This window comes from Chelonoidis abingdonii, chromosome 2 (genome assembly GCF_003597395.2).
Source record: "Chelonoidis abingdonii isolate Lonesome George chromosome 2, CheloAbing_2.0, whole genome shotgun sequence".
NCBI classification, from domain to species: Eukaryota; Metazoa; Chordata; order Testudines; family Testudinidae; genus Chelonoidis; species Chelonoidis abingdonii.
In genome coordinates this window covers 129,392,417-129,407,929 of record NC_133770.1, presented here as the reverse complement: position 1 = coordinate 129,407,929, position 15,513 = coordinate 129,392,417, and the positions used below count along the sequence as shown (strand labels likewise).

The following is a 15,513-nucleotide window of genomic DNA, read 5'->3' as shown; positions in this document are numbered from 1 at the left end:
AATTTATTTGCAACTCTATAATGACTTGGAACCCAAATCTCCTGACTCCCAGTCCTCCTATTCAAAGAAAAAGGCCATGCTACCACCACAAAAACATACAATATGGCTTTGGTCAGAGGTGGTATCACACTTCCAGGTAATAAAGGCTAATATTGTTTCACTGTGTTTCCTCTTCACCTTTCATTTCAGGGGAGAGAAAAGATGGAGTAGTCTGCATTGGAGACAAGTATGGGTAACTGGCACTAGCAGGTCCAAACCTCCTGGCAGTATGGTAGGTAAAGGCAGCACTAAGACTTTGGCACTGAAATGAGATTTATAGGTCTTAACATTAGTATGCAGAATGCCTCAGCACTGGAGACCAAAGTATTTTTTGACTTCATAGTCAATGAACTCTTTGGCAGAAACTGGGAAACAAAGGAAGTAATTCAAGTCCAAGGCACCTTTGTAGTTTTCAGCACCAGACCACTCCCAAAATACCACGAGTTACCAAGGATTTGTTTTTGCTACCATACTAGAGTCTTTTCAAAAAAGTTCAGAGGGAGAGTGCCAAAGTCAGCTTTTGAAGCCCTGAACAGGAATCTTTGGGGACTGACAAAGGCCAATGGGGACCATGCGCAGTTCCCAAGTCAGCAGCTGAGGGCTTATGGACTGCATTAACAAAAATGTCCAATGCATGAGCTACCAGCCCTGGGGAGGTAAACCATGGCAGACTTCATCTGTCCAGAGGATATGTTTCCCCAAAACAAAAAGACAACTGGTGTCCATCAGACTGGAAAAATCCCTAGCCTTAGAGCATACCACTTAAATAATTTCTTCAGGTTTGCCACAATAAAGTGCAGTGGCATGCTGAAGCAACTTAAAATTCAAGATTTACCTCAAAATTACAGTAAACTCTCAAGACCACCTACATCACTGCTATTTTAAAACTGCACACCAAAACACAGGTTTTTGTAGAACAAAGGGACATTTAAAGGTTATCAGTGATCAGTTTTTATTTTAAATCAAGAAATACACTCTAGTTCAGCCACAAGTTATTGGGATAAATGCAGGAACTACTGGGTGGAAGTCTATGGTCTGCATTGTGCAAGAGGTCAGACTAGGCTGTTATGGTCCCTGCTAGCCTAAAAAAAAAATATATGAATTCCATGGACACTTAACACAATAATTGTATTTGTTTTTGTCTCCTTTCGTAAGGAAAACTCAAACTAATATTTGATCTAATTCTCCACACTATCTTTTTGCTATCCAGCAGAAGACTGAAAGGTGTAATCTCCTTGTTGGAGAACAAGTCCCACTATATATTTGATTAAATAACCAACATGTCAACAATATTACAGGATTGTGTCTTACCTGGGTATCATATTCCTCAGTTCTCTTTTCAGATTCATTGTATGCACCAAACTGTATTAGATTTAACAGAGAGAAGTAATCATAATTGGTTTAGACAAATAAAACAGAAGAAGGGGAAAAATACAGAACTTTGTTAGGAAAAAAAGTCAGGATCAGCATAAAATTCAAAGGAAACTCCAATGATATTAGGTCTAACTGCAATCTAAAACAAGGACGATGACAACGAGCAACAGGATTTTTGAAGTTGGGGGGAAAAAAGTGCAATACAAGCACTATCCTAAGACGAGGAGTTTGTGCTGGAATTTCTTTGCTAAATACTACATGAGCCATCACAAGACAATTCATTTTTCAATACCATTCTTGACAGAAGAAAGCTACAAAGGTTCAAGAAATCTGTCGAGCCCATGGGTATATTGCAGTTGGCTCAAGTTTCACTAATTAAAGCTAAGCCTGTAAAGATTAAAAACTTGCTACTAATTTTCATTATACAATATAAAACTTAATACAAATCTACAAATGCTTCAAGAGCATATGGCACTCAGAGCTACAACCCTCACTCTCTTCAACATGATGCAGACAGAAAATTGAGCCCTTCAGCCACTGACTGTACAATAGCCTACACAGAAACTGATTAAATCAAAGCAAAACTACACTTAAAGACCTAAATAATAGGTAAAGGTCCTTAAAGCAGCATCACACCCTGGTCTTATTTTAATGCCCAATAATTATTTGGGACAAAAGAATTATCAATTACAAGTTAAACATCTCCACTCCCACCTACCTTCAGTTAATGGAGACCCATGAATAATGTCCCCCAGAAATGCAAAGGAAGCCCAGACAGAGTTAAAGTTCCTTATACTGTTAATGTAGAACATTAACAAGAAAAAAAAAGGTTTGATAAAACACACTTTTCAAGTCTTTATACTTCATAAAGAAGAGCAAGACCACATTGTAAAACATACTCTGCTGGTCAAATTCAACACAACCAACATTGTTTGTGAAAGCAAAATGTTTTTCCCCCCCAGCCAATGGTATTATCCAGCAGGACATATCCACTGCTAGTTCCATAGGAAGCAAGTCTTGCTTGCTAAGTGAAAGAATTGTGAAAAACATCGGTTTTTAAAATACAATCCCACATCTGGTGAGTTTTCCAGGTTTCTTCCTTTCCTCCCATCCTTTTATTGATTTCATCATACTCAAATATTTATGTTAATGGAAAATTTGAAAATTTTTCGATACTAGAAATATCAGTCTCATTTTAATCTGTGAATGAAAACTAACTATTCTAAAAATTTAAGTGATGAGACAAAATGGTTACTTACCCTGTACAGTAGATGATATTCTTTGAGATGTGGGTGCAGATATGTATTTCACTCAGGTGTGCCTGAGCCCAATGCATCAAAGCCAGAGAACTTCACTTAGCATTACCTGTTGGGGCCACTCTTGCTTCCTCTGGCCCTTATGCCTCTTATGGCTAGTAAAGGCAGCGCTGTCACAACCACCTCAGTTCTCTGACACAAGAATCTAAGACTGGATACTCCAATGCAGAGGGAACAGGAGGCAGGGTGTGGAATATAGGTCTGCACTCACATCTCGAAGCACAGTTACAGTACAGGTAAATAACCTTTTTTCTTCTTCTTTGAGTGGTTGCAGACAGATGTTCCCCATAGATGACTCACAAGCAGTAACCAATGGAGGTGGGACTCGGAGTCTATTTAAATAATGAGTGAAGAACTTCCTGGACAAAGTTTCCAGCTGATCTAGATGTCATTGTAATAGCATAATGCTTGCGAAAAGCATGTATGGAAGATGAGATAGCATCCCTAGAAACGTGCAATATAGAAACGTCACTGAGAAACACGACAAAAGCCATTTGAACCTTCACAAAATAAGACACTAGTCTCTGCAGAGGTGTGGCCCGTGCTACACCATATGCTGTAGTAATGCAGAAGTAATCCACCTGGAGATTGCCTGTGTGGAAACATCTTGATCCTTCATCCGATCTACATAAGATAAAAAAGTCAAAGCAATGCCCAAAAGAGTTTAGTCCTTTCCAGATAGAGTAACTTTGATCAGCTCACATCCAAGGAATGAAGAAGCTGCTCATCAGCATTTGAGTATGGCTTAGGAAAATACACAGGTAAGTATATTGTTTGGTTAAGATAAATTGTGACATCACTATAGACAAAAACTTAAGGGTATGACTTCAAGGTCACCTTGCCTTGAAAAACTGAGTATATGAAGGACCTGCCATTAAGATCTGCCATTAACCAGTTCTCCTGGATGAAATTACGGCAACAAGAAAAGCTGTCTGTAGCGAGGCGGTGTGGCTCCCCTCCTCCACAGGGAGGGTTGAGCCCCGTCCATCTTCCCCCAGGGCAGAACTTCCGGGCAGAAGCCCCGCCCCTCAAAGGGTCAGGCGGCGACCCGGAAGTATAAAAGCCGGGGCGCCGGCCTGGCATTGGGCTCAGCAAGCCAGCGAGAGCAGACGTGCCGACGACCTCGGTCGCTGGGAGGTTGCGAGCTCCGAGACCGGGACCAAGGCGTGCCGAACCGACCCGCAGCAACCACGACCCTGAGCTGCGGAACTACCACCGCTACCCAGCCCCAACTACGGCCTGGAGGAGCCTCCGGACCAGACTGGCCCAGCTACCAGAGGTACACCGGATCTACCCCTGACCCGGACAGGAGGAGCCCATGACGGTCGCGATCCGGCGGACCAGGTAGGCCGCGAAGGGGAATGGAAAGTAGCCCGGGCGGCTGACCCTAGTCAAGCCGCAGAGGCCCGAGCCGATGACCGTGATGTGTCGGTCAGGTATCCCACTGGACCGCGCTGTCAGTGTGTTTCGGTTAGGATTCCCCGAGCACTCTTCAGTGTGTTTCGGGCTGGACCCCACTGACTGCCACTAGCCGGCGACGGCCGCTACTAGGGCCCTGGGCTGGAACACAGAGGAGTGGATGGGCCTGCGTTCCCACCTGCCACCCGTAGCCGGGTGGCAGTATCCCCTTCCGCCCCCCCACAAGCTACTAATTTGTTTTGTTGCTCTCTTGCCCTGCCCAAAGGGCCAGAGTCTCTGACTTGTTGTTGCTCTGCCCTGCCCCAAAGGGCCAGAGCTCTCTGACTGTTGTTGCTTCTGCCCTGCCCCAAAGGGCCAGACCGCCTAACTGTGTTGTTGCTTCTGCTCCTGCCCCAAGGGCCAGAGCCCCTGACTGTTTGTTGCTCTGCCTGCCCTCAAAGGGCCAGAGCCCCCTGACTGTTGTTGCTCTGCCCTGCCCCAAAGGGCCAGAAGCCCCCTGACTGTTTGTTGCTTGCCCTGCGCCCAAGGGCCAGAGGCCCCCTGACTGTTTGTTGCTCTGCCCTGCCCCAAGGGCCAGAGCTCCTCCTCTGACTCGTTGGTGTCTGCCCTGCCCCAAGGGCCAAACCTAGTGCCACTGTGTTGGTGCCCTCTGCTTCCAAGGCAGGGCTCCATGCCGACTGTTCGTGTTGTGCCCGTGGCAGTGCGCAGCGAGGAGCTCCACAGGGACCGAATGCCCAGACAGTGGACCGCGACCCGAGGGACAGGACCCGGTGAGAAACAGACGAGGTCGGTGTGGGCTCCCCTCCTCATGGGGGGTTGAGCCCCGGCTTCCCTCGTCACAAGTGGTACCAGAAGTGGGGAGAAACCCGAGCCCCTGTGAGTAAGGGCGGTAGGAGGCGCTAGGACACGCAGCGTGCCTCCCTGAATTGTGACATGGTCTGGAACGGTTTTTCCAACTGCTGGCCGAAAGCCAGGAGCCGGCAGCAGGCGGCGCAACTCGGCGGAGCAACAACAGCAGGAGATCGCCCTGCGCGCAGCAGCAGCAGCAGCGGATGCCGCTTGTCCTGCAGCAGCAACAGCAGCAACACGTGCCCAGCTGGAGCAGCAGCAGCAGCTCCTCAGCAGCTCGGGGGCAGCTACAGACGCTTCTCGGGGCTGCTGCCCGACCCGCCTACGGAGCCGGGGGAGACGACGCCGGGTCCCCGGCTGGCGGCACCCCTACGCCTGACCAAAATGGCCCGGGGGATGACCCGGAGCCTTCCTCACCACCTTTGAACGTAGCCTTGGTCGCCGGGTGGCCCACAGAAACACTGGTCCACCCTGCTGGCCCCGTACTAACGGGGCCTGCCCAGCTCGCCTATCGGGGGCTAGCCACAGAGGACGCCAGGGAGTACGGGCAGGTGAAGGCAGCCATCCTGGACGCCTTGGACGTTAGCACTGAGACGTCCGGCAACGGTCGGGCCAGACGTACCACCAGGTGCCGGCCCCGACTGTTGCCCAGAGCCTGAAAGAGGCTTGCCGACGTTGGCTGCAGCCAGAGGCCCGTACGGCGGAGGAGGTGACAGAGCAAGTGGTCCTCGAGCAGTTCGTCCAGATCTTCCCGCTCGAGGACGAACCTGGGTCCTCCGCCATCGGCCCGCGACCCTGGGGGCGGCGGTCTCGCTGATGGAGGATTTCCTTGCGGCAGAAGTCCCGGCGGGCCCATCATCCGGCTTCGGCCCCCGCGCCGGACCAACCCCGGGGGGGGGGGAGAGGAGCCACTACCACCGGATCCCGGGAGCCGGGCCAGGGCGCGGCCTCCGGACCGGTCCCACGGACCCAACGGCGGAAACCGCCGCACCAGTATTCCTCTCCTGGCCCAGCAGGCGGCCCACCGAAGTCCTCGGCGCGAGCACTCGGACGTCGGGCCCTGTTTATGTGGGGGGCAGGTCACCTCCGACGGGACTGCCCACAAATGGAGTGCGGTATGGGCAGGTATATACCGGAAGGCCGGGCTAGACGATTTCAGCCCCGAAGCTCACGATCCCGGTGGTCGTGGGACCGTACACCGACCGGCCCTAGTAGTGCTGACGGGTTGCGGGCAACGTTGGTCTGTCGGGACGCTGAGCCCCCCCATTGATCCTCAACCTCGGCTCCATCCACCTCCAGTGCATTCATGGGGACATTCGCCCCTATCCGAGTGCACTCCGGCCCGGCTGTCATACGGTCTCACCCGGTCGCTTTGGTCGGGTGGCACCCGTTTGGCCTACCCGGTCATCTTGGGTCGGGACTGGCCCGCCTTCAGGGGGCTCCTCCATTCCATTCCGGCCCTAGCGGCCACGCCCGCCCGCGACTGCGAGCAGACGAGGAGGGCCTGAGGAAACCGAGCAGGAACTCTCGGAGGAGGAGGCCCCCGACTGCAACCGGAGGACCCCCAGGCCCCCGCTTCGACACCGACTTTTGCCGGGATCAAGCGCGCCGACCCTCACGTCCGCCAGCCTATGTAGAGCTCGCGGCATAGACGGGTCGGTCATAGATGCGGCCCGGTACGCAATGGCCACACTTCGAGCTCCGCCGGACCGATTGTACCGGTCGAGCAGGACCCCGGCACACAAGAACCACGAGCCCAGCTCCTCGTGCCCGCTGCCACCGCCGGGGCCGTATTGAGCTTAGCCCACGACGTACAGCGGCGGCCACTTGGGCAGGAAAAGACCCTAGCAAGGATTCAGGCTCAATTCTACTGGCCAGGATGGACGGGGATGTCCAAGATACTGCAGCTCCTGTCCGGGTTTCACTGGCGCCCCGACCCGGACACACCAAGGCACGCTAGTCCCAATGCCCCTGATCGACATGCCCTTCGAGCGAGTCGCCATGGACCTGGTGGGCCCGCTGCCACGGAGTACAGCGGGATTCTCCAGTACGTCCTGTGTCTAATCGATTATGCCACCCGATCCCGGAGGCCATCCCACTGCGGAGTATCACGGCCCCGGCCCATCGCGGGCGAGTTTGTAAAAGTGTTCTCCCGAGTGGGACTGCCCGGGAAATCCTGACCGACCAGGGCACGAGTCACATCCCGCTCCTGAGCCAGTCTGTCGCCTCTGGGGTCCAGCAGCCCACACCTCGGTCTACCACCCTCAGCAGACGACGGTGGAGTGAGCGCTTACGGACTCTCAAAAGTATGCTGAGACGGTTTCCCCCGGCAGATCTGCGGCACTGGACCAACTCCTCCCACCATTACTCCTTGCCATTCGGGAAGTCCCCCAAGCCTCCACCAAGTTCTCCCCTTTTGAACTGCTATACGGCCGTGAGGCCGAGGGGTCTCTGGATTGATGCAGGAGGCTTGGGAGCAGTCGCCCTCCCCGTCCCAGGGCTTCTCTAGTATGTGCTCCAATTGGGAACACTTGACACAGGCCGGACGCTGGCCAAAGAGACCTCAGAACGGCCTAGGAGGCGCAGGAGCGGAACTACAATCAGGGCACGCGGGAGAGAGAATTCTGCTCCTCCCCTCCAGGAATCCAAATTGTTGGCCCGCGGGGGACTGAAGGGAGGAAGCACCCAGCCCCCTGCCACCCTTCTGAGAGCAGGCACCCTCTAGGTAATGCAACCCCTGGTGCTGTGAACATGGCCTCATTGGCTTGGAGTGGTGCTGCCGGGGGAGGGGACGCTGGGACCAGTGGATGCCTCCCGGGGAGTGGGGTGATATGAGGGGTGGAGCAGCCTTGAGCAATCCCTGGAGCAGAAAGTACAAAGGCCTGGACAGACTAGGACCATCTGAAAACAGGAAGGGGGCACCACCATCCTGAAGTCTCCAGCCATGTGCCACTCAGGTGGAAAACACCCACCGCCGCTGCTTCTCCTATTTTCTCAAGTCCCTTCTTGTACCATGAGCTGTTTCCCTCCCTTCCTTTACTTAATACTTTGTCCAGACATTTTAAACTTCTCCCCTCCCTATGATTTCTGCCAGTTCTTGTTCCTGGCAAAACCTGGCTTTCAGAGCAACCAGCATCTACTTTTGTTCGGCAGGCTCAGGGGGGCTAGTACTCGCTCCTGCTCTTTGTTGGGGAGGAGGTGTTGTGTTTCCAAAGCTGGGGAATGAACGGCTCTGTTAGAGCCAAGTGAACCTGTGTCTAATGAGAAGTGTCCTCTCCCCTTCTCCACTGCAGTGGCTTCAGAAATTGGGGTCATACCTGGGCTTTGGTGAAACTGATGCACGCTGTTTAGCGGGATGTAACTTTGTCTTCACCTTCATATGACTCAATTCAGCCAGAAGCACCAAAATGAGTTCACCCAAATTATTTTAGTTCTGTGCATTGTCCTAAACAGGAGCCTATTTATGAGGAGTAGCCAAGCGTTCCTTTTATTTAAAGGGTATTATTAAATTAGCCTTCTTTCATCGTGGCAACATAACTGGCTGTTACAATAAAGCTGACCGAGACGACTGGGGAAAATACTGTTACCACAAGTAGATTTTCAGATGACAATAGTGCCTAACTGACCCATTCGCCATAATCTGTTCAAGCAGATATACATGACGAGCCTGATCCAATGCCAATTGTCTTCATTATGAAGCCTCCAATTAATTTCCGTAGGCTTTGAATCAGATCCTTGGTAAAAACACTGTTTTACCAGTCCCCAGCAGGAGCCCGCCCTCCAAATCACAAAGACTCCAGTCAGCAAAGTATCCCCCATCTCCTTTGTTTCCATTTAAATTTATATTTGCTTTCAAGTCTGATAATTATATAACTAACTTTACTGGAAGAGGGTATTTCAATGAAATAGAGAGATGTTTTATTCTTTTTCAATATTACATTGTGAGTTTCCTTTCAAGATGTTGATTAACAGCAATTTAAAATCAACATTCACCATTCTTAACTTCTCCCAACTCTTTTCTTAAATTTGCCCTCTTATCGTTAAGTATTGTAGTACATAAGGCATGTATTGTCATACCCTGGCCTGAGACGTCTGCAAAACCAAGAGTTGAGCATTGTTGTGAGTTTCACAATGTCTCAGGGGAAAATCCACATAAAGAGTTGATAGAATAGTATGTTATCTGCTGAACCATTACACTGTATTATGTAAACACACGTTTACCCAATTTTTTAAAAGTGTGTTTTAGAATCCTAGGCCTGGAAGGGACCTTGAAAAGTCTTCTAGTCCAGTCCTCTGCACTTAAGGCAGGACTAAGTATTATCTAGAGGGCGGGGTGTGTAGCGCCCAGGCGGTGTGGCTCCCCTCCTCCACAGGGAGGGTTGAGCCCGTCATCTTCCCCAGGCGGGAACTTCGGGCAGAAGCCCCGCCCCTCAAAGGGTCAGGCGGCGACCCGAAAGTATACCCAAAAGCCGGGCGCCGCCTTCAGATGGAGCTCAAGGCAGCCAGCGAGAGCAGACGTGCCGGAGACCCTCGTCGTCGGGCACGACTGGAACCCCGCGACCGAGGCTGCCGAGAAGCCGAGACCAGGACCACGCCTTGCCGGAACTACCCCACCCGCCAGCAACAACGACCCTGAGGAGCTGCGGGGACCTGGCCCTACCATGATACCGCATCTACCCCCACAGCCGGACTGGGACCCCAACTAACCGGCGGACCTGGAGGAGATAACTCTAAGCCCGGGGGCGGCAGACCTGCCCAGCTACCCACCGACCCGTGTGTGTCTACAACCCATCTTACCCCTGTTTTCGGACTCCACCGAGCCACTCTGTCGTGTGTTTCGGGACGATCCCCAGACTCCAGCGGTAGGACCGCTAAAGGGGAATGGCCGAAAAGTAGCCGGGGCGGCTCCCCTCCACAGCCAACCGCAGAAGGCAGTATCCCCCCCGCTCCTCCGAATGACCGTATATGTGTTTGTTCTGCTCCCTTCGGTCAGCCAAGAGCCCCTAACACTGACCCAACTGTCAGCCCTGAGGTTTTTGGTTAGCCCCCCCGAAGGGCACAGATCTGTCAGTGTGTGTTTCGGGTGTCCAGCTCCCCACTGACGGCCACTAGCGGCGACGGCCGCTACTAGGGCCCCGGCGTGTGTTGCTCGAACGCAGAGGAGCCTCTGACGTGTGGTTGCTGGGAGCCCTCTGCCTGCGTTGCCCCCCTGCCACCCGAAAGCCGGGAGCAGTATCCCCTCTTCCTCCCCCCACAGCTACATATTGTTTGTTGCTTCTGCCCTGCCCTGACCCAAAGGCCAGAGCCTCTGACTGTGTGTTGCTCTGCCTGCCCCAAAGGGCCAGAGTTTCTGACTGTTGTTGCTCTGCCCTGCTCCAAAGGGCCAGAGCCCCCTGACTGTTCTCTGCCCTGCCAAAGGGCCAGAGCCCTCGACTTGTGTTGCTCTGCCCTGCCCAAAGGGCCAGAGCCCCCTAACAGAGCTCTGTTGTTGCTCCTGCCTGCCCCCAAAGGGCCAGAGCCCCCTAAACTGTTTTGTTTCTGCTGACCCCTGCCCCAAAAGGGCCAGAGCCCCCCTAACTCGTGTTGTTGCTCTGCCCTGCCCCAAAGGGCCAGAGCCCCCTAACTGTTTGTTGCGTTCTGCCTGCCCCAAAGGGCCAGATAGCTCTCTCCCCTCTGACTGTTTGGTACGCTCACTGCCCTGCCCCCACAGGGCCAGAGCCTAGTGCACTGTGTTTGGTGCCCACCTGCGTCCAAGGCAGGGCCCCACTGCCTTTGCTGTGTCCCAGTCCACTCCACAGGGACCGAACGCCCAGACAGTGGACCGCGGACCCAAGGGACAGGACCCGGTGAGAACAGGACGAGGCCGGTGTGGCTCCCCTCCTCCACGGGGAGGGTTGAGCCCCGGCTTCCCTCGTCACACTGTCTTTTGGGAAAAGGGAGAGAGCGCAACTGGCTAGGGACTCAAATGGAAAATCCATGAGGGCAATCAGTATGGTACTGAGGTCCCACAAAGGAATCAATTCTTTAACAGACAGAAGGAGGAAGACAGCACCTTTTAGAAATCTAACCACCATGGAGTTAGAAAATAGTGTCTCCCCTTAGACTGGAGGGTGAAATGCTGAAATCGTTAAGTGAGCCCTCAGTGACTTGAGTGATAGACCTGAGGACTTAAGAAGTCACAGGTAACCTAAAATGTCTTGAATACATGTTAACGTTGGCTGAACTCCCCTTGCCAACAACCAAACTGAAAAACCTAGTAGAAGGTTTTCTGCTAGTAAGTGGAACTTGTTGCACTGCTTGTGAGCATTGCTCTTCCAGGTCATCTAACCATGTAGCATCCACTCAGTTAGGTGCATATTGCTCACAGCTGCATGCCACATCTGATCATGGTGTTGTGTCAGCAGGCAGGAAGGAGAGGAAGAAATCTGGGAGGTAGAATAGACATACTATGAAGGTCGGAGAAGCAACACTGTTTTGGCCAAGCTGGTACAATGAGTGTTAAGTTAGTATGATCCAACTTCAGTCTCAGAATCACATAAGGACTGATCCCCAATTCAAATGGAAAGCTTCAGTTAATGAGCCTTAGATGGAGACCCACTTGAGAGCAAAACTGACTGCATTTCTTGCTGTCTTTCACTGAAAATAACTCCACTGTCAGAATGCCTCTTCCTTGAAAATGGACCTCAGCACATCACTCTTCAGAGATCACTCATGATTCTGAGAGAAGTTTCTGCTGAGGTGACTGGCAAAGCGATTCTGAGCACCTGGGCAAGTAAGTAGTTGTGTAAATGAGGTTTTCCATGATGCACAATTGCCAAAACTTTATTGCTTTCTGACAAAGCTAGGGAGCGTGCTCCTCCTGGCTTGTTCACATAACACATTGAGGTTGCATTGTCAGTGGGACCCTACTCTTGTGCTTATGTAAACAGTGCTTACTCTCATGGTAGAAGCCCAGTGAAGGGTCCCTGACTTTACTGCTTCCCCCTTCTGTGTCAGATACTGTGCTAGGAGGTGCACTCTTCTATAACTCTGGCAGATATGCGGGGGCAGAGTCCAACTGGGGCCTCACTGCTTTCTCCCTGAGTTGCTTCTTAAGGCAGAGTTCTTGTGACTGCAGGGTCCAGGTGGGAAAGGACTGACAGATACTGCACCTAGTGGAAGCATCACTGACTGAGAAGGATCAGTGACATGACAATTTTTGAAACCTGGTATCCTAGGGATAATCTAAATCCTATACTGGGGAAGCTAAACGGTTCACTGAGGTGGGGATTATACCTGTTACTAAGTATACTTTAAAATTACTAACACTAAGTACACTACAGTAAAAATAACTATAAAACTTTGAAATATTTACAGATTTGAAGACAAAGAAGACAGAAAGAAGGGCTCCAGATACTGGACACTGCAAACTAAGCCATGCAGTGATAAACAGGAACTGGACAGGCGATTAGTCCACAGCACCCCATATACCTATGGTGTGTGAGAAAAGCAAGGGTTCAGACACAGACCAATTGACACTGCAAGAATTCTCTGGTCTCAGGCATGTGAAGTGCATTCACACCCCAAAGTGGAATACACACAGGCACTGGCACTCGAAGAACTCTCTGTTTTGCAGAAGATGTCTTAATCTTCTCAGTTCAGTGGCAAATAACATTTCTATCCTCCACCAGTAATAATGGAAGACTTATATGTGGTTTTCCGTAGCTACTTCTGCAACTTTTCTAATTGAATCATATTATACAAATGGGTGAACACAGCAGCATTTGTATACTTCCAGACATTATACATCTTCATATTTTGTTTAGTTGAATTTTATTTTAAAGTAAGCTGTTCACTAACCTCTGAGGCAGCAGAGAGCTCAATAACGCTAGTCATTATGAAAGAGCTAAGGTACTGTACCTGGATTGTCGACCTCATGCCTCTCCATATAACTGTCATTTTCAGTGCTTTCTTCACTTTCCAGAGCTGTGGTTTAAATTACAAAAATACAATGCTTATATATCAAGAACAACTTATTAATCACAACTAAAGATATCAAAATCTAGTTCTTAGACTTGAAGAGCAGGTTACTTACCTGTAAGGGGAGTTTCTTCGAGATATGTGGTCCCTATCTGTATTCCACTGTGGGGGCACAGGACGCCAGTAGCAGTATTCATTGACCCACACGTATGTAGCCACGTGGTCCAGGTGAGGTTACATAAGGCTGTGTGGGGCGATGCCCTCTCGGTCACCCTCTTACTGCTGAGCAGAGTGGCACGCAGCAGATGGGACAGAGGACAGGTATTGGAATACAAATAGGGACAACACATTTTGAAGAACCTTCAGTTACAGGTAAGTAACTGCCTCTTCTTCTTCAAGTGATGGTCCCTATATGTATTCCAAATATGGGTGAGATCAAGCAGTGATTAGCGCAGAGGTGGGTGCAAGGATGGAAGAGGCATTGCAGTCTGGAGGACAGCATGGCCCACAGGTGGGTCTGCCGCCACCTGGTTGATTGCGTAATACGTAGTGAAAGTATGCACAGAATGCCACGTTGCCACTCAGCAGATGTCATGTCAGGAGATGTCTGCCACGGAGACAGCTATTGCTACCTGTGCCCATGTTGAGTGCATTGTAATTATGCTGGGTGGCAGGGTATTGGATAGCATATACCTACGCGGATGCATGCAGAGACTCACTTTGTGATGCATTGGGAGGGCAAGACTTGGCCCATGGATCTGTCTACAGTGGCCACGAAGAGATGTGAGGAGGCATGAATGGTGCGGGTTCTGTAAAGGGACAACGCCAGCACACAGTGGACATCTAGGAAATGCAGGCTCCTGTCTGCGGGACTGGAGTACGGCTGAGGACAGAAAACTGGAAGGTGAATCGACACGTTGAGGTGAAACGCTGAGACTACCTTCCAGAAGAATCTGAGGTGGAGGCATAAGGAAACCTTGTCTTTTTGGAAAACTGTACTGGGGGAGGAAGCGGGGGAGAGGAGGTCAACCATCATGGCCACCTGTTCGCTGACCCACCGAGCAGAAGTGATAGCCACAAGGAAGATGACTTTCATGGAGTGGTGGAAGAGGGAGATTGTGGCCACAGGCTGGAATGGAGTCTGGTGAGGGTGGAGAGGACAAGTTTGAGGTCCCAGGGAGGTATGGGCTTTCACACTGGCAGGAAGCTGTTAAACAGGCCCTTGAAGAAGCGGGCAGTGGTGGAGTGGGTAAATACAGAGTGGCCTTCCACAGGGGGTGAGGAAGGCTCTGAGCGCTGTCAAGTGCACCCGGACAGAGCTGAAGTTAACGACTAAGGTCTTAAGTTCCAGGAGGTTTCCAGGATGGTAGGGATGGAGATGGCCCCAAGGGGGAGGTGCTGGTACTGAGCCCAAAGGGTAAAAGATTTCCTTTTTGCCGCATAGCAAGCTCTTGTGGAGGTCCGCCTACTGCATTTAAGGATGTGCTGCGCCAGTGGCAAACAAGCACTGTCTATACAGGAGCCCAAACCAAAAACCAGACCATGAGGCAAAGGGAGCCAGGACTGGTGTGACAGACTCTGCCTTGGTCGTGGGTGAGGCGGTCCAGGACTGTGTGGAGCAGGAGGGAAGAGGGGCAGACAGAGAGCCTGAGAAGGTCAAGAAACAAAAACTGGCAGTCAATATGGATTCACCAAGGGCAAGTCATGCCTGACCAACCTGACTGCCTTCTATGATAAAATAACTGGCTCTGTGGATATGTGGAAAGTGGTGGATATGATACATCTTGAGTTCAGCAAAGCTTTTGATACAGTCTCCCACAGTATTCTTGCCAGCAAGTTATAGTATGGATTGGATGAATGGACTATAAGGTGGACAGAAAGCTAACTAGATTGTCAGACTCAATGGGTAGTGATCAATGGCTCAATGTCTAGTTGGCAGCCGGGATCAAGTGGAGTGCCCCAGAGGTCAGTCCTGGGACTGATTTTGGTCAGCGTCTTTATTACTGATCTGGATGATGGGATGAATTGCACCCTCAGCAAGTTTGCAGATGATACTAAGCTGTGGGGGAGAGGTAGATATGCTGGAGGGTAGGCATAAGGTCCAGAGTGACCTAGACAAATTGGAGGACTGGGCCAAAAGAAATCTGATGAGATTCAACAAGGACAAGTTCAGAGTCCTGCACTTAGGAACGAAGAATCCCATGCATCGCTATCAGCTGGAGACCGACTGGCTAAGCAGCAGTTCTGCAGAAAGGACTTGGGGCTTACAGTGGATGAGAAGCTGGATATAAGTCAGCAGTGCGCCCTTGTTGCCAAGAAGGCCAATGGCATACTGGTCTGTATTAGTAGGAGCATTGCCAGCAGATCAAGTAAAGTGATTATTCCCCTCTATTCAGCACTGGTGAGGCCACTCCTGGAGTACTGCATCCAGTTTTGGTCCCCCCACTACAGAAGGGATGTGGACAAATTGAAGAGAGTCCAGCAGAGGGCAACAAAAATGATCAGGGGGCTGAGGGAACTGGGATTATTTAGTCTGCAGAAGAGAAGAGTGAGGGGA

General features: G+C 51.1%; 1 protein-coding gene across 2 annotated transcripts in view; it reads right to left on the bottom strand.

The window, feature by feature from the left end:
* Positions 1-15,513, bottom strand: part of CLPTM1L (CLPTM1 like) — a 76,160-nt gene that overhangs the window by 22,121 nt on the left and 38,526 nt on the right. For both annotated transcript variants that reach the window (XM_032766730.2, XM_032766729.2), the window contains exons 10-11: positions 12,897-12,962; positions 1,351-1,401 (exon numbers count right to left, since the gene is read on the bottom strand). In XM_032766730.2, coding sequence (XP_032622621.1) covers positions 1,351-1,401; positions 12,897-12,962 — 117 coding nt within the window. The remainder of the gene's footprint in view (positions 1-1,350; positions 1,402-12,896; positions 12,963-15,513) is intronic.